The sequence below is a fragment of the Bactrocera oleae genome, chromosome X (genome assembly GCF_042242935.1).
Source record: "Bactrocera oleae isolate idBacOlea1 chromosome X, idBacOlea1, whole genome shotgun sequence".
NCBI lineage: Eukaryota > Metazoa > Arthropoda > Insecta > Diptera > Tephritidae > Bactrocera > Bactrocera oleae.
The window spans coordinates 24,777,208-24,799,039 of NC_091541.1; the positions used below are offsets into that span (position 1 = coordinate 24,777,208).

At 35.4% G+C, this 21,832-nt stretch overlaps 1 protein-coding gene across 2 annotated transcripts in view; it reads right to left on the minus strand.

The window, feature by feature from the left end:
• The window catches only part of Gat (GABA transporter), a 300,362-nt gene that overhangs the window by 41,315 nt on the left and 237,215 nt on the right, over nt 1-21,832 (minus strand). Inside the window, exons 10-11 of one of the 2 annotated variants that reach the window (XM_070112753.1) lie at nt 6,256-6,459; nt 6,031-6,198 (exon numbers count right to left, since the gene is read on the minus strand). The exons of the other annotated variant lie outside the window; for it this stretch is intronic. Of the exons in view, the coding sequence (XP_069968854.1) occupies nt 6,031-6,198; nt 6,256-6,459 (372 nt within the window). The remainder of the gene's footprint in view (nt 1-6,030; nt 6,199-6,255; nt 6,460-21,832) is intronic. 2 annotated transcript variants of the gene reach the window in all.

Genomic DNA, 21,832 nt, shown 5'->3' on the forward strand with positions numbered 1-21,832 from the left:
TGGGAAATAGGCGTGGTTGTAATCCGATTTCGCCCATTTTCGCACTATAACATAGAAACATGAAAATAATGTTATGTACTGAATTTGGTTGATATCGGTTCAGCATGATCCCAAGATATGGGTTTTCACCTAAAAGTAGGCTTACTTTTTAACAGTATCGTTATATGGGGAGTGGGCGGTGTTTCACCCGCTTTCACCCATTTTCACACTGTAGGTAGAGGTTCTAAAAACATTTGTTTTCAGTGAATTTTGTTATTATAGGTTTAGCAGTTTAGGAGATATGCACATTAAACTTATTAAGGGCGGAACCACGCCCACTTTAAAAAAAAATTAAGCGCAGATGCCCCTCCCTAATGCGATCCGGTGTGCCAAACACCAGCCTTGTATCTTATTGTGGAGCTTAGTTATGACAATTTATTTGTTTTTGATTAATGGCGTTTTGTGGGCGTGGCAGTAGTCCGATTACGCCCATCTGCAATACCAATCTTCTTACAGTATCAAGAAACATGTGTACCAAGTTTCATAAAGATATCCCAATTTTTACTCAAGTTACAGCTTGCACAGACGGACGGACAGACAGTCATGCGATTTTCAACTCGTCTCTTCATCCTGATCATTTATATTAATATAACCCTATATCTAACTCAATTAGTTTTAGGTGATACAAACAACCGTTAGGTGACCAAGAATATTATACTCTGTAGCAACATGTTGCGAGAGTATAAAAAGTGTGTGTCACGGAGGTCTCTAACTGTCATTTAGACAAACAAAAACATAACATTTAAATATGTGGATGACATACACAATGGGCTCTTTGTAAAAAAATCGGACTATAAGTGAACGAGCTAGTTACCATCATTGGTTTCTCAAAAGAATGCTTAATCATATCTGTCACGAATATCTACAAATGAAACGCTTCTGATCGCCTAAATATAAAATACGTTAAATGAAGCAACACGAAGTGCAAAGTATATATCATATACACAAACCACTGCAAATGTAGTACTGTTACAAACAAAACAAACAAATTAGAACAATTATGCCACCAAATAAAAGCCGAAATTATTTGTATTTCTATAAATATTGTAGCGTTCAAGTCACGTCGCCAGAAAAAAAAATTTTCGTTACAAGAACTTAATTTAGATCGTTCTGTTTGTATGGCAGCTATATGGTATAGTGGTATGGTATCGGCGGTGACATATACTTGTAGGCAGCTTCTTGGGCAAAATAAGACGTGTGCAATTTTCAGAGCTGTATCTCATAAACTGGGAAACTATTTCGCATATATATATACAGACGGACAGACTGACATGGCTAAATCAACTCAGCTCATCACGATGATCATTTTTATATATACAAGTTTATACTTTAAGGGTCTCCGGAGTTGTTATAAGCTTCGTGCCAAACTTAATATGCTGTTCAGAATATAAAAAACCAAACCGAGTCCAATCAACGCCAAAACGATAGGAAAAGTCCAACTTCAAATAATAAAGATAATATTTCGAAACCAAACAGGACGATCAAACTCTCTTGAATTTTTGAAAATTTATAACATTCTGAAAGCACAAAGTACTGAATAAAATTGTTTATTTCTTAAATAGAATCAGAGAATCAGGCGAAATAAATCAAGGCGAAGTTGAGAAAAGCATTACAGAAAATCACAAAATCAGGTTCTATTAAACGAAATGAATCAATAGAAGCATATTTGCAAAGGACAGACAATCGGAATTGCAAAAAATAAATAGCCTTACTTATCCCCAAAAATGAAAGCAGTCGTTACGGAATTGTCGGAGATTATGAAAGACTAAAATCCATATTATGCAACCAAAATTCCATCGTAATCCAATTCGAAATACATTTTAGCTTACAGACACACCAAAAACTATTAACGAAATAGTTTACACCGGCACTTCCAGTAAAATTAATTTATAATTTCCATTGACAAATTTTCCAAACATGGTCATGTACCATTTATTACTAACAGAAATAAGCACTAGAACAATTAACGGTAAAATTCAAGAATACCACTTGACAAAACCAACCTTAATACACAAATTCTTATCTCTACTATCGGCTGACAAAAAAGATGATTACTCTCTTTTGGAAGGCACCAAATATCTTAACGTCCGTAACATGCCCCGTTGCGCCACTGAAGATTATCAGTATGATATGTAAATACAGTCGTCGAAAAAATAAGATTTCAGGAAGAGGCCCACTACAAGACTTAATAAAGATTTGAATAAGGAAGCGAGAAAATTTCCTCTTAGACATATGACTCCTTAGTCGCTTACATTGAAAAAAATCACATAATTTAGTTGGTAGTTAAATGACCAAGAAATTCAAGGCATTACGAATTTATTTGTTATCTATATAAGCTATTATAATCAAACTGCTGTTAGTTTATAAAACTAGTTGTAGTGCTATCAAGCATTATTATTGTTATAAATATGTTTGTAATAAAAAGAAGAATAAAAATTTTTGACCCGCCCGTATAGATGTTGAAAGTATCGCTAGTGGGTCGCGTGCTCCTGCGCCATCCTCACCCTTTTAGCGTGACTTGAAAGCTTCTCTCCCAAATAAAGTGTAAGGTTATTTTATCAACCGACCCCCCGCCTATCGGGCTATGTCCGAAGGTTCTTGTGGAAAATTTACCTAACGCCGTCAATCTTGCAGCTGATTTCATTGCTTTTCACGTTAATTTCAATTGGTGACGTTTCACCACACCAAAGCACCGTAAAGTAAAATTGACTTGACTGCTGCTGTGTAACATAACACCAACGCATAAGGACTAGTGATAGTCCTAATGTTGATCCTAACGTCTTCTGACATGCGTAGTGGGCACCACTAGCCTTTCTCACCCTTGATTTCCACATTGAGCTACCACGTCCGTTTTCTGCCCCAAGTATGTAGTTGGTATAATCCTTAGTAGTTAGCTCTTTCTCGTTGGGCCTCCATGTAAAGAGTACCATATCTATCTTACCGACATTTACTTCTAGGCTAGCCTATATTGCCCACTGGTGTATGACTATGAGAATGCTATTCATCACGTTACTAACAATGTATAGGATCTTTCCCGTCACTGGTCTGCAAAGGCTATCAGTTTTGATGCTGTTCCTTCAAATTTTCTCAGAAGCTCATTTGCCACAAGTAACCACAAGAGAGGTCACAACACACCCCCCTGAAAAGTTCCTGTTCGCGCACTACCAAGCTGAAGTTCCTGTTCACGCTAATCTGGGCAATCTGGCTTCGTTCCATTCTGCATTAATCTTTCTTCAGCTTAGTAAAGCTTTTATCCATGCTATGGTGGGGAGATCTATGCCGGCTGCTTCCAGACAATTTACAATTGCGCCAATGGAGGCATTATTGAGTCCTCCGCTTATGTCGTTCAGGTCATATCCCTTATGCTCTAGGGCTCTCTCTATATTTAGGGTTAACGAGTAAAGTGGAGACTCAGTGGATCTACTCTTCGTACAGACGTGTTGAGTCTTCGATAGGTTATCCGATGGAATCTTGTCAATAATGTAGGCACCTAGAATCTTTTCGAGTGTCTTCAGAAGGCGTGAGGTTAGAACTATTGGTCTATATTCTTTCGAATAAAGAGGGACTCTCCAAAGGATAGGCACATAGTTAAGTCTTAAACATCCTTCATATATTGTCATCAGTTATGGTACCAGCTCCGTTGATGAGTTCTGCATCATGGCTAGGAAAAAACCGTCCATACCAGGGAATTTAAACGGTTTGACGCCGTTGAGTGCGCAAAGTATTTTGTTCTTCGTTATGATATCGGAGGGGACGTAGGTAGGTAGGTAAGAAATAGTGCTGCCCCTTCACGCACAATTAGCGCCATTTTGATACGCTATCGTAAGTACGCCTACGTGATCCGAGCTCTCTGTTCCACCAAGGCGGCTTCGAACCACGCTTTCCATGTGATGCAGAGCATGCGATGTAATATGCTTTATTGAGAATACTCGGAAGTGTGACGATCCCTTCCTCCAGTTTAAAAGTTGAGTCACCTACCTTAAGTCTAAGTATATTCCCTGATAGTGTTCTCAGGTTTCACTTTTATTGAGGGCTGAGAATTTTTTCTTAAATCCTATATAACTATGGTCAGAAAACGAGTTTGTCCGAAGTAACCCGAATCTTCAGCCTTATTTTTTGTGCTAGTGAAGTACATGTACATAGGTAAAATAAAATCTTGTCGCAGCCGCCTACTATCCGATTACAGTAATTTTCAATGTCGTCGGGTCACTTAAATTCGCAGCTGACAGCTAAAGTCCAAGCAATAACATATAAACAAAACGACATACTTGTATACAGACGACTAGAAATCCATTAGGAAAAGCGTGCGCACAAGGTACACAGTCCCCAATTACAAGGTTTCCAATAAGAGTGTTATGATTTCTTTAAAAAAAACTAATTAAACTCACTAATTGTTAAGGAAATTCAAATTTTTTTATATTATGTGAAGTACAATCATGTAATTGTTAAATCACAACTTCTTGGAGGCCATTCAATGTCATAACTTGTTGAAATTATCGAATCTTCAAACTTTTCTCGCAATAACTTGTTCCACTTGCGGCAATAAAAAGTTAGTTATCATCGATCTATACCGCTCTCGATTGACAGTAACGGTGTCACCAGCTTCATTTTGAAAAAAGTACGGACCGATGATTCCACCAGAGCAAAAACCAAACTGTCAATTTAGTTGAATGTAATGGTTGTTAATGTTCAACTTGTGGATTTTCTTCCCACCAGAATCGATAGTTTTGTTTATTTACCGCACCACTCAGGCGATCATAAAATGGCAAAACCGCACGAAAAGTTGCCATTGGAGAACGATTATTTTGATAAAAAAAATTTAATAATTTGTAAACGTTGTTCTTGCGTATATATTCCCACGATGAAATTGTAATCATTACTGAATACAGTGAAAAAAAATTAAAGATCATGACATATTTAAAATGGACTAAACGATATTTAGAAATAATTTCATGCCTAATGGAAAGGCCGATATACTCTTCCTCTGAATTCCTCTTAGAATTTAATAGGTTGTTCACTACTTTTTAAAACTTCCGCTAGGCATTTTTGCATAGAAGAAACAAGTTTCTGTTGAAGGAGTTTGAGCCCATTCCGTACGCAGCATCCTCTTGTGCATAACTTTTGAGGTAATTGTGCGTTGATATATTTTTCGTACCAGTAAATCCCATAAGTATTCAAATCTAGTAGTTGTGGCGTTCGAAACTGCTTAGGAATGTTGTAGAGTAACCAAAGATTAACGTTGTCCGCTGTATCCTTCGGGATATTGAAAATAATAGTAGTTGGATATTACGCGGCGAATTCCCAATTTATTACGAGTACGCAGACGTTTTCTGCACTGAAAAATTTGTATTTTTGCAAATTTATTGATAAAACAATGTTGCCAAATTTTCATCGCTTTAAATTTGATTATGCAATAAGGCACTTAATACCATGTTCTGACCGAATCCTAATCAGGAGATTTAGGCTGTTGAGTAGATTTGACTACATATATTTTTTGAAATCAATGCATCTGAATTCACCTGGCAATCTATATCTTAAATCAAAAAATGCGTGAATTATTTTCATGAAATGGAAAATATTTAAAACAAGACGACTTTTATAACAAAGTACGACTTTACAATGTTTTCTTTTATTAAATATTAATCGATGTGAATTTTTAATGTCAAAAATAGCTATTTTATAAATCTTCAACGGCAGTGAGGACAGCCTAGAGTACTGAATAGATTAAATTTAATCTAATTACTTCAAATTTTTGATCGGAACATGGTATCATGCGGTAATGTTCTGAAATTTAGTATATAAAAGTTGTTTTTCAACAAAAAAAAGGTATAAGCGTGTGCGCAGACTTTTTGAGTCGACATATATGTACGAGTATATTTGTTTTGGCCTTACTATGCAGTATAGTTCATTGGATCAATGGATTATTTACGATATAGTTTGCCAACATTGACAAAGTTAAATTTGATTTTTAAAGTGGTCTTTAAAACTTACCTCGCCTGTATCTCCAGGTGTTCGCCTCCATAGCCAAACCATGTAAACAGGTATGTAAAGCATCGATGACAAGGCAGTAAACCAACCAAACGCATGGGCCCACCAAGGATAGTTATAGTCTAAATATTTTATTGGTTTCCATTGCACAATGTTGAAAAAGAAAACTCCCTAAAAAAATTTGATTAAAAACAAATTGGGACATAGTACTTTTTGTTTTTATTTTACCAGACAAATAAGTGGGGTTGTAACACACCAACAAAATTTCCACCAGGCCATTGGGTAATAACCGATCATATCTTTTATGCCGTCATAGAAACGGTTGACGCCGTAGCACCACGATATTGACACACATTCGAAAAATATCAGCCATAACAGGCAAAAACCACTAACTGCATACGAGTCCAATATTTGAAATATGTACATGCCTCCCTATATGAATTTGTGAATTTAATTTAAAATTAATAACAAATGTATATTTATAAATTGACTTCTCTAAATGAAATTTGCATTAAGTGCGTGTCTAAAACTATGAAGATTTCTGGGCACAAAACTTTGTCCTCATTATTATATTTATAAAAATTACGTGTCACGTGTTCTCTTGATTAAACTCTTTAACTACTGAACCAATTTTAGTGAAATTTACTACACTGTGTCCAATTTGATGAATGAATTGAACTTGAAAGATATGTTGGTTATTTTCAATTATGTTAAGTCAAAACGATTCTTAAATAAAAGAAGTAAGGAAGGGCTAAGTTCGGATGTAACCGAACATTTTATACTCTCGCAAAGTCAAATCGTATACTCGTTTGTGGATTGACTGATATTTTCGGTAGAAGGTCAACTATAGGCACTGTGGTCCACATATTCAGTATTATACAAACATATTTTTGGTCACAAGGTGGCATACTTTAATCGCATTATTCACGCAAAGTTTTATCCCGATACAGTCATTGTTGCCTGATTTCCATAGTGGAAAGTGAAAGGATCAGATGAATTTATAATGGTGTTATATGGGAAGTAGGCGTGGTTGTAATCCGATTTCGCTCATTTTCGCACTATCACATAGAGATATGAGAAGAATGTCATGTACCGAATTTGGTTGAAATCGGTTAAGCAGATCCCAAGATATGGGTTTTCCCCTAAAAGTGGGCGGTGTTTAGTGCTTGATTTATCGCGCTTTTAGTAGTTTTTAACAGTACCGTTATATGAGGAGTGGGCGGAGTTGACACCCGATTTCACCCATTTTGTTATTATAGCATTAGCGGTTTAGGAGATATGCACATTAAACCTATTAGGGGCCCACTTTAAAAAAAAATTTTAACTGCAGATGCCTCTCTCTATTGTGATTCTGTATATCAAATAAGAGTCTTGTATCTTGTTGTGGAGCTTAGTTATAGCAATTTATTTGTTTTTGAATAATGGCGTTTTGTGGGCGTGAAAGTGGTCCGATTACGCCCATCTGCAACACCAATCGTCTCACGGTACCAAGAAACATGTCTACCAAGTTTCATAAAGATATATAGATTTTTACTCAAGTTAGAGCTTGCACGGACGGACGGACGGACGGACAGACAGTCACCCGGATTTTAACTCGTCTCTTCATCCTGATCATTTATATATATATATAACCCTATATCTAACTCGATTAGTTTTGGGTGATACAAACAACCGTTAGGTAAACAAAACTATTATACTCTGTAGCAACAGGTTGCGAGAGTATAACAAGTAATGAGTTGCTAAGTTCGACTGTAACCGAACAACCATACTCTCGCAATGTGCAAAATGCAAAAGGGGGGAAATGCTTTCAAAACTTTCTACTAAACAAGTAAGGAGGGGCTTAGTTCGGATGTAACCGAACATTTTATACTCTCGCAAAATTAAATGGTATATTCGTTTGAGACTTCTTTATATATTTTAATAATTAGAAGTAGGAACTGTTGCCTTAGTTATTTACTTTTTACTCACAGTGAAAATAATTAGAGCAATTTGTAAACTACATTTACTCAAATTAGGAGAAATCATTCTTGTGCTTTTTGTATACGCTTATAATTGATTTTATATAGAATGCATTACAACTGTATTGAGAAGTATGAAAAGAAATCGTTTTTGAACAATGAATAACATTTTTTATTTATTATATCGATATTATTATACATGTTTAGCTTAAAAAAAAAAAAATAATAACAACTTTAAAAATGATATAATATTATTATATTATTTTGTATATAATATTTACAATATTAAACATAAATGTTTGTAGAGATTCTTATTCATATATCCAAATTATATTTATTTTTTCCTTATACTATTTAATTTCTATCATATATTATATTTATACAATAATGTCATATATAGTAACTAATCATATATATAATTTAAATTTTCTTAATTAGATTATTTACATATTTTTCTTAAAATTGTCTTAAAAACTACTGTCCAAATTCCTATACCATTCCAATTCGATTATATTTGGAAAAAAAAATGAAGAACTATTGCACTAAGTCTGAAAACTTTAGAAATAGAGACACAAATACTGTCATGATAGCTGTGTACTGTCTCAAAAGTACAAGTAGTTGCATTAACATGGGAAGGATCCATGTTTGAAAATGCCCAATCCATTTGTGTACCGGCAGGTGTAGTTGAATATTCTGCATCAAGCAGGGAACTAAAGTTTTTTTCTTGGAGCAGATTTCTTATTGCAGCCCCTGTAGACATTAAACAAATGTTAAAATCTCCAACAATTAGCACATTTTGATTGCCTAACTCAGAAGTAAGGACTTCCTGAAGTTCTACAATTAAATTAGAAGACAATTAATTGCTGAATTTATATATAGAACCAGAATATTAATATTGAAACAATTAAACAAAACCGCTTCTAAAACTTTGCGGCCTGAATAAATTTTCTTTACAGCCTTTGATTCTATAGAGCAAGCAATACTATGCTTTGCATATATTATAATGCCCCGTTTATTTTTGTTGGTTGTTTCCGTGCTATCTATCCTCAGCTCGTTAATTGGAGTAAATCCTGGTATATCAAAACTTTCGCAAGGATAACTCCAAGTTTCTACAAAACATAAAATATCTGAAGATAGCATCAAACAATCGATTTTTATATCATTAATGTGAGCACGAAGACTCTGAACATTATGGAATAAAGTTTGATGTTCTGATGTTCGGGAATTCATAAAACTGAAACTTGTTGTCAGAGCTTTATTTGTGTTCAATTCGCTCAGTTCCTTAAATACAGGATCCGATTCAGAAAATATGTTGGGAGGAATAAAATTTCCTATGACAAGCGACATATATTGAAGCTCTAGGCATTCTGGGTCGAGTATGAACTACAACTTTATTATATGTGGCACCCTGACTTTTATGAATAGTTATTCCCTCAGCCGGAACAACTGGAAACTGATTTCTTTCAATTGAAATTTGTTCATTTCTTTTATATGGAAAAGATTTTAGAACTTTTTCAATTGGTGTCCAAGAACTTTCTAGAGGATGAGGCTTTTTTCGTGCTATCAAACCAACAGAAGGTTCCAAAAATTTAATCCACAGAATTGTTGGAAAGGGACAATGGAAATCAATTTGCATAAGTTGTCCAGCTGCCCCATTAACCAAGCCAGCACACGTGTTTATGTTCACTGTAATCATATATTTGGCGGAGGTTTTTAGTGTCAATTCATAGGGCAGTCCCTGCGTTTCAGAAGTTTTGAAAAGTTTAACTCTTTCCAAAATATTAAAATTTTTATTTATACCAATTCCTTTAACTGAGTCTTTTGCAGTTGAAAGGAAAGCTTCTGTTAGGATTCGACTGAGCTTAAGGGCAAAGAAATTATTTGTCTCTTCATTGGACCAAAATAAATGTATGGCGTCACCGGGAACTTCTTCGAAATTAACTACTCGAGTTTCAATGAGTGATATGTCCTCATTTGTCATAGTACCAAATGCCATATGATTTAATGCAATTGCAAAGGCGTGATCCTCCCGTTGTCTCATTATCTCTGTTAATTCAAAGTATTTAAATAACTCCCACAAAGGGGAACCAACTAAAGTGCTATATGCATCATTGGGATTAGGAGAGAATATCCACCTATCTCCAACAGGTGACAGTTGCTTCAAATCACCAAACACTATGATCAGTATACCACCGAAGGGGCTGTCTGTTTTGAAAATTTGTTTTAATCTTGCATCAACAGAGCTAAACATACGAGCACCTACCATCGATATTTCATCAATTATGATTAATTTTACAGGTAAAGAGAATATTGAATGAAGGGTCATTCCACCTATTCCGAATGATGCTTTACCCGTAGGTGCGCAAAGAAGAACTTTTAAGGAACTTGGATTGGATCCAGGTGTAGAGCAATAACGATGGTTAAGAGCTTGATATTTTGCAGATATCAAAGGACTCTTTCCTACACCTGCACAGCCGCCAATGAACTCATAAAATGGGATATTTGTTTTTAGGTGGTGCATCAAATGTGTCAAATAGGTTCTTTGCTTAGTATTTAGACTTTGAACTAAAGAAAATAATTCCTCAACTGGAATTAAAGGGGGTAGTTTAATAAGTCTAATATTGCAGTCAGATTCAGTGCCATTATCTGTTGAATCTTCATCCTGCAAGTCCAGCAAATTTATATTTGGGTTTATTTCTGGAAGTGCCATCACTCTGAACGCATTTTCCACGATAGGTAGTTCATTTTGAGCACCTTCGTCCAAGTCTATTTCATTATAAAGACTTTCTAGAACATTTTCAAGTTCTCTTTGCTCAAAAACATCATATTTTCTTTGATTTTCCTCAATTATTATACGATGTGTTATGCAAGTCTGCTCATTATCGTTTTCAATAAGATCTTGCTGTTTATTCCGCCAAGGATAGTAAAGCATTAACATTTCGCGGAAATGCTCAACTCTAGCCAAATCTGGGTTAAGCCTTCTATACCGAATAATAAAACGCTTTCTGGTAAATTATCATCTTCCCTCTCTTCTTCTTCATGATCACTATCTTGTGCTCTTCTACTAGATTTAAAATATTTATACCTATATGCAAAATCAGCTAAACAAAGAGTTTCTAACTGATAGGATCTTTGAACATAACGGTCTAAAATACCGGCTACGAATATTTCAGTCGAACCTGAAGGAAGGTTTTGAAGTTCCGCTCTAGGTTTTACCATTCGAACACGTTCCTCAGGTGGAGAGGTATTTATAAATATTTCTGCATTACTTGCTTCCGAAAGATGGAGCCCAATGCAGCAATATACTGCTTATTGTGCAGATATTTCTGTGCCTGATATAAATTTGTGACCTATGTGTTTAAGTTTTTGCTTAATAGTATAATTTCCAGCATTTACCTCTGATATAGCTTCATTTAAGAGCCTAGAAATTCCCCTGTTAGACTTGTTAATATAATTAATTATATATGAACAGCAAGCATATGCTTGTATATATTGGATATCCATATTTGCTCTATGGAGTTCCAAAATCAGAGGATTATAAGCGTTTATAAAGCGATCCTGTAATTTCCTTTTTAGAATAATTTTGGGTTTTGTTAAACTTGACCTAAGGGCTAACAAATAGTCGTCAAAAGACATATTTATTCTACTATCAGACAGGAAGTGTTCAAAATGGTTTAAATTAGAAATGTCTTCTGTAGTCATATTTGAATTTAAAACGTTTTGAATTTTGAAAAGTTTTCCTTGTAACTCTCTGAATTTTGACTTGTTTCTGTAAGAGGTAACAGTATTTGCGTTGAAGGCATTGGTGGATATGGTATACCAAAACGACAAAACTGTTGTCCTCTTATTTCCCTAGTACAAGACCGACTGTGGTTATGTTTTTGATAACCCAAATAATTTTCTACGTGGCTGATCGAACCATCGGTAGAAATATAATTGTCAATAAAACTAATGACATCAGGGAATGTCTGAGGATCTTGAAGGTTGATCCTGGGAGCATTATTAAGCCAATACATGCCATGTACATGCGGGGAACCTCTCTGTTGAAACTCCACTCTCCAGTAGAAATTTGTAATAAAATGCTCTCCAAAAATGCCGGCGTTATCTTTAAAAAGCTTAAGAATTTTTCGATAGCGGTAGTCATAATATCTAGCACAAGTATCCGCGTCTGACCGAATTAAGCGATATCTATCTTGGGTTGTTAAACTGTTGGCTTCCTCTTCCGAAATATTTTTAGAATCAACAGTTTTAGAGCGAATGACCAAAAGCTCAACTCACTGAGATTCTGCAGCCGATAAAGTAATAAAGAAGGTTGGAAGCCCGAATTGGTGAATCATAGCGATTGCCTTTTTCTTCTTAGCTTCCCAGTGTGCAGGTGAGGATCTAACGCCTTTCAAAATCTTGTAACCATCATCGTGTTGAATCAAGTTTTGAACAAAGTTTTCGTTTAATAGATTTTGGGGCGTAAATCGGTTGCGACCTGAAAACTTTCTAAGGCAAATGGATATACTATTCTTAATTTGTAGCAGTTCTAATTTTTTGTAATCATAGAAAAACTTTGGAATGGTACACGCTCTTCTGTCAAAACGGCGAATTTCAGAACGTATTATCTTGTATATTGTTACAAATGACAACTCTTCTGAATTATTATCTTGAATTATGTCAATTGGTCTTTGTCCTTCACCTGGCGCTATAACTAAACTGTTATAGTCTAAGTTTTCTACAGGAATATTGTCCAAAAAGGTTCTTGACCGCCTGGATCTAGCTCTGAAGGTAAAAGGCCCGTGGGAATATTATTACCTGAGGGATTATCATGAGAAGTTTGTGCCGCATGAAAAGATTGAACCAATCGGGAATCTTCTGCAGATGCAACAAACGGAACTTCTTCTTGGTTATTAAATTCTGAAATCCAGTTTTCATTAATATGTATATTGTGCTCACGATACAGAGGGGTATTCACTAAGAACTGCAAAGCTTCCATAATCTTTGCGGGGCGTATGGTATCGATCATGTAATCATGATTGTATTCCAAACGCCTTCTTAAGTGAATTTGTATAACATGAGCCTCATCAAAGGACCTTGGTAGAGATGTCACAATATTGTTAACAGAAATTGGTATATTAACAACAGCACCTTTGAGCAAACCTTGACCTTGATATCCTAACGGACGGATTGTCATAAAAGGCAATCTAGGCATTATGAGACGTTCTTCAATTGGGGTTAAACCTTTCAAACAATCCGGTATTTCAGGAAAGTCTAGACCGTTAGCTAAACATATTTTTGGAACGTTCTTTTTAACAATCGCATTTTTGCAAGTAGCACAAAAATTTTAATTTCCATCTTCTGAAGGAAATTTTTGCATTAAAAAGAAGGCGGATGCAGCATTCGAGTGACCTTGCGCAATAGTTTCGAAATTTATTTTGCGGACTTGGTGTGAAAACCATAAGCCGCCGCAGAAAATACATATTTCAGTAGGGCCCTTACTTATATTTTGGAAATAAATTTTTTGAAATCTGTTAAATTGCCACTATTATCAGTTTCTATAACATTATTTTCTCTCGTTAATCGGATTCGTTGGGACTGCCTTTGATTTTAAATTTGTCTATTGAGTGGGTTATCTCCAGGAAGGCGAACTTGACCTTGTCTACGACGTCTCTGATTAAAAATTTCTTCCCTCATACCCCTCCTACTAAGCTGTCGACGTTGTGTTTCTCTATCACGCTCCTCTCTCCTTATTTCAGGATCTCTTTGCATTTGATCACGAATACGCTCTAAGTTTCTGTACTCAGGATTTCTTGCGCGAAGTTCTCTATGATCCCTAGTGTTCCTACTTTGTTCACCATAACGTACCTCAGAATTTTCTCGACGAGATCTATGACCTCGATTATTTCTTATTTGCTCTTCAGAGCGAATTTGGGGATCTTGCCGCCTTGTTCTATGTTGAACGGTATTTGCAACTTGCTCAACACATTGAACCTCGGGGTCTTCACGCCGAGACCTATGACCTCGAGTATCTCTTATTTGCTCTTCAGAGCGAATTTGCGGATTATCCCGCCTGGTTCTATGTTGATTTGTATTGATAGCTTGTTCGTACAGACGTACATCGGAATCTAATCTACGATTAGCGTGACTTACAGTATTTTGTGACTGCTCACTATCTCTATATAAAGAGTTTGCACGAAGAACTCTCATACGTCTTCTATTCTGAAGACGACTTAGTAATATAGATTTTCTACTTAATCTAGGCATAATTAATTAATCAGAAATGGATTAATATATAAAATACGTATAGATAATACTTATATAATTCAGTCCGTCCGGGTGTTAAAAGTTGGATCCTAGGTGCTGCTCTCTTTCACTGTAATTCCTTGTAAGTCCTTGCTATGACTCCTTTCCTGTTCCGTGTATAGGTACTATATATTTACTGGTGCACATATGTATATGTGTTTGCTTGCCACTGTATATAATACGGTTTTGCTCGTTTTTTATAATAATCCGTTAAACACTAGATAACTAATACACTAAAATTAGCTTGAATAAAGAACTTTGCTGGTAAAGACTTCTAGTGAAACTGAAACTACAAACACAGTGTACTGATATTTATTATACTCTTGCAACATGTTGGTACAGCTTACGTACTTTTGTATACCTATATATTACTACACTCTGTTGTAACATGTTGCGAAAGTATAAAAATTTTGCGAAAGAATTCAACATTCATTACTCGATTATTATTTGGTATCTTACTAACTTATGTTATTGATCATAGATTTATTTTGTGTCAATACTATTTTTTTCTCCGAAATGTTAACTTTTATAAAAAGAAGCTATTTAACTCAAACATGGTATATGTGATATAAACTGAACCAAAGGGGTTAGATTTAATATGTGGGGTATATGAGGTTGCTGTTGTACCAGAGGAGCGGAAATCAGTATATTAGGGTTATAGGGTTTAAACAATGATCTAGACCAATTTCATTCATATGCAGCGATATACATTATTTGTAAGAAAAACTGTCCATTTAATTTCATTAAATTATCAAATTGACGAAAAAAATTATACCATAAGTATCCATAAACATCCATTATTAAATGATATCGTGATTAAATTACAATCAAATTTTTTATCTTCTTGACTTATATTAAAGGCCATAAACTTAGTCTCAGTTTTATTGCTTGAAGTGAGATATACATAAGTATGAATGTGATATTAACTCCACCAAAGTGGCTAAATTTTATATTATAAGCTTAGGTTAGCAAACGTCAACCAGAGAATCGGAATTCATTATATGACTTTAGACTTAGTATATACTAATTTCATTCTAATTCAGCGTCAAACCACATAATCTTTAAGAAATCTTTTCCACTTAATTTCGTTAAAATATCACGTTGATCAACCGGAACGGTGTAAAGTCTGGTTGAAAGACGGAAATCATATATACATATATTGGGGATAGAGAAATATATATTAATTTTGACATTGCTCAGCTATGCTCGAGAACATATGTTGAAGCAATTTTATATATAAAAAAAAATATTAATACTTACTGACCGACATATTCGGCATAAAACTGGTTAGAATAACGAAAAGCATTATAAGTAGTATATGGAATTTGAGGGCAGTATTAACCCGATTTTATTAATTTTTTCCAATACCAGACTAATAAAATGCTCTCACTGTTTCCTTAAGGTACCTCACATACCATCACCAATCAAATGGAGTAACGTCAGACGAATGTTCGAAAATCCTGATATTAGTTACATGGGGGCTAAGAAAAATTTTCACTCGATTTGATCTTGTTATGAGTAAAACACGCTCTCTCATTATATCCTGAACAGGATATATTAATTTTGCCACGAAGTTTGTAACACCCAGAAGGAAACGTCGGAGACCATATAAAGTATATATATAAATGATCACCGTGACGAGCTGAGTTGATTTAGCCATGTCCGTCTGTCTGTCCGTCCGTCTGTCCGTCCGTCTGTATATACGCGAACTAGTCCCTCAGTTTTTGAGATATCGATCTGAAATTTTGCACCTGTACTTTTCTCACAAAGAAGCTGCTCATTTGTCGGAACCTCCGATATATAGCATATAGCTGCCATACAAACTGAACAATCGGAATCAAGTGTTTGTATGGAAAACTCTTTCATTTGACGGGTATCTTCACAAAATTTGGCACGGATTATTAGTAAAGGCAACAATGTAATCTCCGAAGAAATTATTCAGATCGGATGACTATAGCATATAGCTGCCATACAAACTGAACAATCGGAATGAAGTGCTTGTATGGAAAACTCTTTAATTTGACGAGGTATCTTCACGAAATTTGGCATGTATTATTATTTAAAGCATTAATCTAATCTCCGAAGAAATTGTATGGATCGGATGACTATAGCATATAGCTGCCATATTAACTGAACGATCGGAGTAAAGTGCTTGCATGGAACATTTTTTTATTTGACGAGATATCTTCACGAAATTATTCACGAGTTATTGCTTAAGGCAACAAATTATTCTCCACAGAAATTGGTCAGATCAGATCACTATGTCATATAGCTGTCATACAAATTGAACGTTCGGAATCAAGTTCTTGTAAGGGGCCTTTGTTTTTGTGAAGAGTATTATAGCTTCGGCGCAACCGAAGTTAACGTTTTTTCTTGTTTTCATTGAGATAACTCACATATGCGGTATAAAATCACGCGGAAGTTCAAAAATATTTTTATTAGATATATAAGGGCTACAAGAACTATTGATCCGATTCAACCCATTTTTGAAACAAAGACATACTATTATCGATAGTTTCATTTATTTATTCTAATATATGAATTTCAATTATATATCTTACGCAATGGCCGATATTTACGGTAAAAAGTCACCTATAGGTACTGGGGTCCACATATTCAGTACCTAGGGGCTTGAACAGTTTTGGTTCGATTTAGAGAATTTTTGGTCAGAAGGTGGCATACTTTAAACGTATTATTCACGTAAAGTTTTACGCCGATATAATCATTGTTGCTTGATTTGCATAGTGGAAAGTGAAAGAATCAAGTGGAATTTAAAATGGTGTCATATGGAAAATAGGCGTAGTTGTAATCCGATTTCGCCCATTTTCGCACTATAACTTAGAAATATAAGAAGAATGTTATGTACCAATTGGAAATTGGTTGAAAGCGGTTAAAAAGATCCCAAGATATGGGGTTTCACCTAAAAATGGGCGGTGTCACGCCCACTGTCTAATTTTGAACGCGGTTCCTATAAAGTCATCTCATACCATCCCAGTGCTACAACTTAATGTCTCTGGCGTGTTTCGTGCTTGATTTATCGCGCTTTTAGTAGTTTTTAACAGTACCGTTACATGGGGAGTGGGCGGGGTTGTCCCCGATTTCACCCATTTTCACATCGTAGGTGGAGGTGCTAAAAATATTTGCTTCCAGTGAATTTCGTTATTATAGCTTTAGTAGTTTAGGAGATATGCACATTAAACCTATTAAATCCGGGACCACGCCCACTTAAAAAAAAATTTTAACTGCAGATGCCCCTCCCTAATGTGATCTCGTGTACCAAATTACAGTCTTGTATCTTATTGCGGAGCTTAGTTATGACAATTTATTTGTTTTTGATTAATGGCGTTTTATGGGCTTGGCAGTGGTCCGATTACGCCCATCTGCAATACCAACCGTCTTACTGTACCAAGAAACATGTGTACCAAGTTTCATAAAGATATCTCAATTTTTACTCAAGTTACAGCTTGCACGGACGGACAGACGGACGGACGGACAGACAGTCACCCGGATTTCAACTCGTCTCTTCATCCTGATCATTTATATATACATAACCCTATATCTAACTCGATTAGTTTTAGGTGATACAAACAACCGTTGGGTGAACAAAACTATTATACTCTGTAGCAACATGTTGGGCAATTTTAGGGTGTAACCCATACTCTTGCAACTTGTCAGGATCAAAGACGGGAAATATCTTCAGGTGTTGGCAAAACTTTATTTTAAACTAGTAAGGAAGAACTAAGTTCGGGTGAAACCGAACATTTTGTACTCTCGCAACGTAAAGTGATTTATGGATTTACGTATATATCTATATATATAAAAGAAAGTCGTGTTAGTTACTCCACTTATAACTCAAGAACGGCTGAACCGATTTAGCTGAAAATTGGCAGGGAGGTAGTTTAGAGCCAGGAAAAGGACATAGGATACTTTTTATCCCGATCAACAGCATTCCCGTGTGACTTGACATGAAACGTCAGTCACTATAAAACGTGGTATAACAAAAAAGAATCAGATTTGGAATAACTAAACGCAAATGACAGCTATGTAATGACGTATGGATGACAATTTGATATTTGTAAGAAATCAATAATAACCCTATTTCTATTAAATAAATAATTAACAATTATGATGATAGGGCCATTGCCCATTCGTATAAACAGTGAAGTGAACTATGTATAAAACTCGGTATGGTTGAAAATTTGAGTTTGAGTTTGAGTGAAGTGAAGTTTAATTAATAATGCCGCGACCAAGACGATCGAATCTTTCCCGACAAAGCCGTGATGCAAGAAGAATACGAAATACTGCAAATGAAAGGACTGAAGAAGAACAAGAAATTGCACGTGAACAGCGCCGCGATAGTATGGCTCGACTTCGTGCTTCTCAATCACGAGAGCAAAGTGAAGCAGCCCGTGAAACAGCTCGGTTGGCATGCAGAATCGTCGAGCGAACAACAAAGGTCAACAAATAGATAATTTGCGACGCAGAACAAGATATTTATCAAGTGCTGATTTGAATCGAGCAGCGTTTCAATACGATTGCAGCAATGATTACAGCTTGCATCCTAGCGTTTGCATTGGGCAAATGGACGTAGTTTGCGAGTATTGTGCTGCATAAAAGTTTTCCGGAGAAACGCCTGGATTATGCTGCCTTAATGGTAAAGTGAAATTGCCATTCTTGACTCCGCCACCTGAGCCATTGTATTCATTGCTTTGTGGCGAATCACAAGAATCACGCCACTTTCTTGCAAATACTCAAGAATACAATGGTTGTTTCCAGATGACGTCATTTTTGGCAGATATTATCGAAGAACGAGGATTTAATCCGACATTTAAGGTATTTATTTTTGTACTTATATAGAATGTAGTTAAAGAATAACTTACTTTATCTATTGGTATCTATGTAGTATATTTGCTAATTCTGAACTCTACTCTCCCATAGAAAAAAGTATTTATAACCCAGTTAATACTGTCTGGTTTTTATTAGAAAACGATAGTCATTGGGATACAACAATCGCTGAAGCCATTATCTCTGCATCTCCAAGTCGCTATCATAATTTCGACATGTTTTCCATCAAACCCATGTAACCTGTGGCACAAATACAAGGATAATATGTCAGAAGATATTTTACATCACATTCGTGTCAGTTCCAGAAATCACGATATTGAGATGAATGAGGAGATACATAATCGTGCTTTACTCTTGATAGAAGATATGTGTTACCTCATGTGCGGTAAATTATTAATCAGGTTAGGAATGCCAGCACCATATCGTGAAATGAATGGCAAAGCGAGTTCACTCACCTGTTCAACCATATCTTAGATTGATGTCTCTAATTAACGTGCACCTGTGCGGCTACATGAATCCAACAGTTGGCGCCATCTTAGCTCACCCTGTTTAGGCGCTAATGGCCGCAAAAGGGTGACACGTTAAATTCAAAAGTGTTTTTTGGTCAATTGTTTTAAAACGAAAACGACAACGGGAACAGGGCCGATTATATCGACAACATACAAGGTGCAACAATCTAATGATATTATTCAGTGACGCAATGTACAATGAAGCATTGATTGTTATAGAGAATCATTGCATTGTCATCAGCAAGATGTAGGTGGAGAAGCTCATTTAGCATTTAAGCTACTATTAGACATTTAAAATAACAAATATGCAGTGTGAAATAAAAAAAAAACAATCGTCCATGGCCAGAGTGTAAAATTATCATTTGTGATGAATGCACTAGGGCACACAAACTTTCAATTGATGCATTGGATAGAATTTTGAAAGATATAAAAAACAACGACAAACTATTTGGTGGAACTCTTTACTTCTTTCTGGTGATTTCAGACAGATGCTTCCCGTTATTCCACGTTCAACGTATACAAATGAAATCAACGCTAGCTTAAAATGATCGCGACTATGGCGTAATATTGAAAAATTACATATGACAGTAAACATGCGCGTTCATATGCTTCAAGATTCATCTGCCGAAACTTCTTATAACAACTGTTAGATATTGTCAATGGGGAATTGCTATGTGTTAAAATACTGGATGCATAAAATTACCGACGAATTTTTCAACATTCATTAACTCACAAAATATTCGCACTTAACTTTAGATATAGATTCGCAATGATGATCAATAAGTCACAAGTCCAAACGTTGTCTGTTTGTGGCTAAGAATTGGATACAATATGCTTTTCCCACGGACAAATCTTTGTGACATGTTCTCGAGTGGGCAAACCCTTCAGTTTGTTTCTATTAGCTAAGTACGCACTGACCAAAAATATTGTTTACTCGATTTCGTTGGGAAATTAATCTTTGTTTATTTTTAATTAAGAATAATTTATTAACGTAAATAAAGTAAACTTTAATCGTCTACAACTCTTCATTCCTTTTTCAATTATTTTTACATCCCCAACACACAAATACTTTTAAAAAATAACGTATATGGCAGATCAACGTTTGCCGGGTCAGCTAGTTTTAATTAAAAGTTGGAAGTATTGCATTCACTATTTACAATCCCAGGCAAGAAGATACACTGTTATTAGAAACAGATTCTTTCTGAATTTCATTAATATTTCTTACATATTGATTGTATATGCGGTAAACTGGAAAGAGGAAGGCATAGATAAGTCGATTACGCTATATTCAACGAGCCCGAAAGCGTACAAGCTCTTGAGGAGAAACAACTTTCCTCTACCAGGTATGCGCACTCTGTAATGGTGGTAAAAAAATTGAGTTAGCTGCAGGTGTCATAGAGCAGGTGATGAACCTGTTGACTGCAGCAACTGAGCGGACACAAGCTCAAAAAGTTTGTGTACTCAGTTTTGATGAAATGAAAATTAGAATGACTTACAGCTACAATAGCTCAATGGATTCTGCATTGCCTCCTGTTACGTAGTTAACAGGTTGTAATGATAAGAGGTAACTCCACTCATTAATTTACTTGAAGTAATTTTTTTTCTAATATACTTTCTTCTTCTAGGTTTGATAAGTAAATGGAAACAGCGTGTATTCTTTGAATATGACTGCAAAATGACAAAAGAAGTATTGTTCGACATTTTGTCGAATTTAAAAAAATACGGTACAATATTGTTGCCATTTTAAGCTATTTTGGGTGGACTAAATAGAGCTTAGATAATGATCTTGAAATTTATGTGGAAAAGAATTGGTACATTTTCTAAACAATTATTGAAGATATGTTATACTTTAAATTGTGTTGTTTTTTCTTTTACAGGTTGTCACACAACGGAGATAGGATTATGGTTTTTGCTGTTGTCCCCTACTTAATAAAACTACAGAGAAATTATTATTTGGATAATAGCTTTATTATTGTTAGAAAAGACATTGTTTCGAAGCTGCTTTCGCTTACGTCCAACGAAACATCACATACAAAATTTTCCAGAAGCATTTGACTGTAACAGGGCAGAAAGACAATAGGTCAAACTAGCCACAAAATTGTTTTCCAACACAATTGCTCAAGCAATAACTCGAGTGGCTATTTTAAGTTTATTAAATAACGAAAATTAGGGGGAATGCTATCGACTTTTTAAAATTGTAAGTAG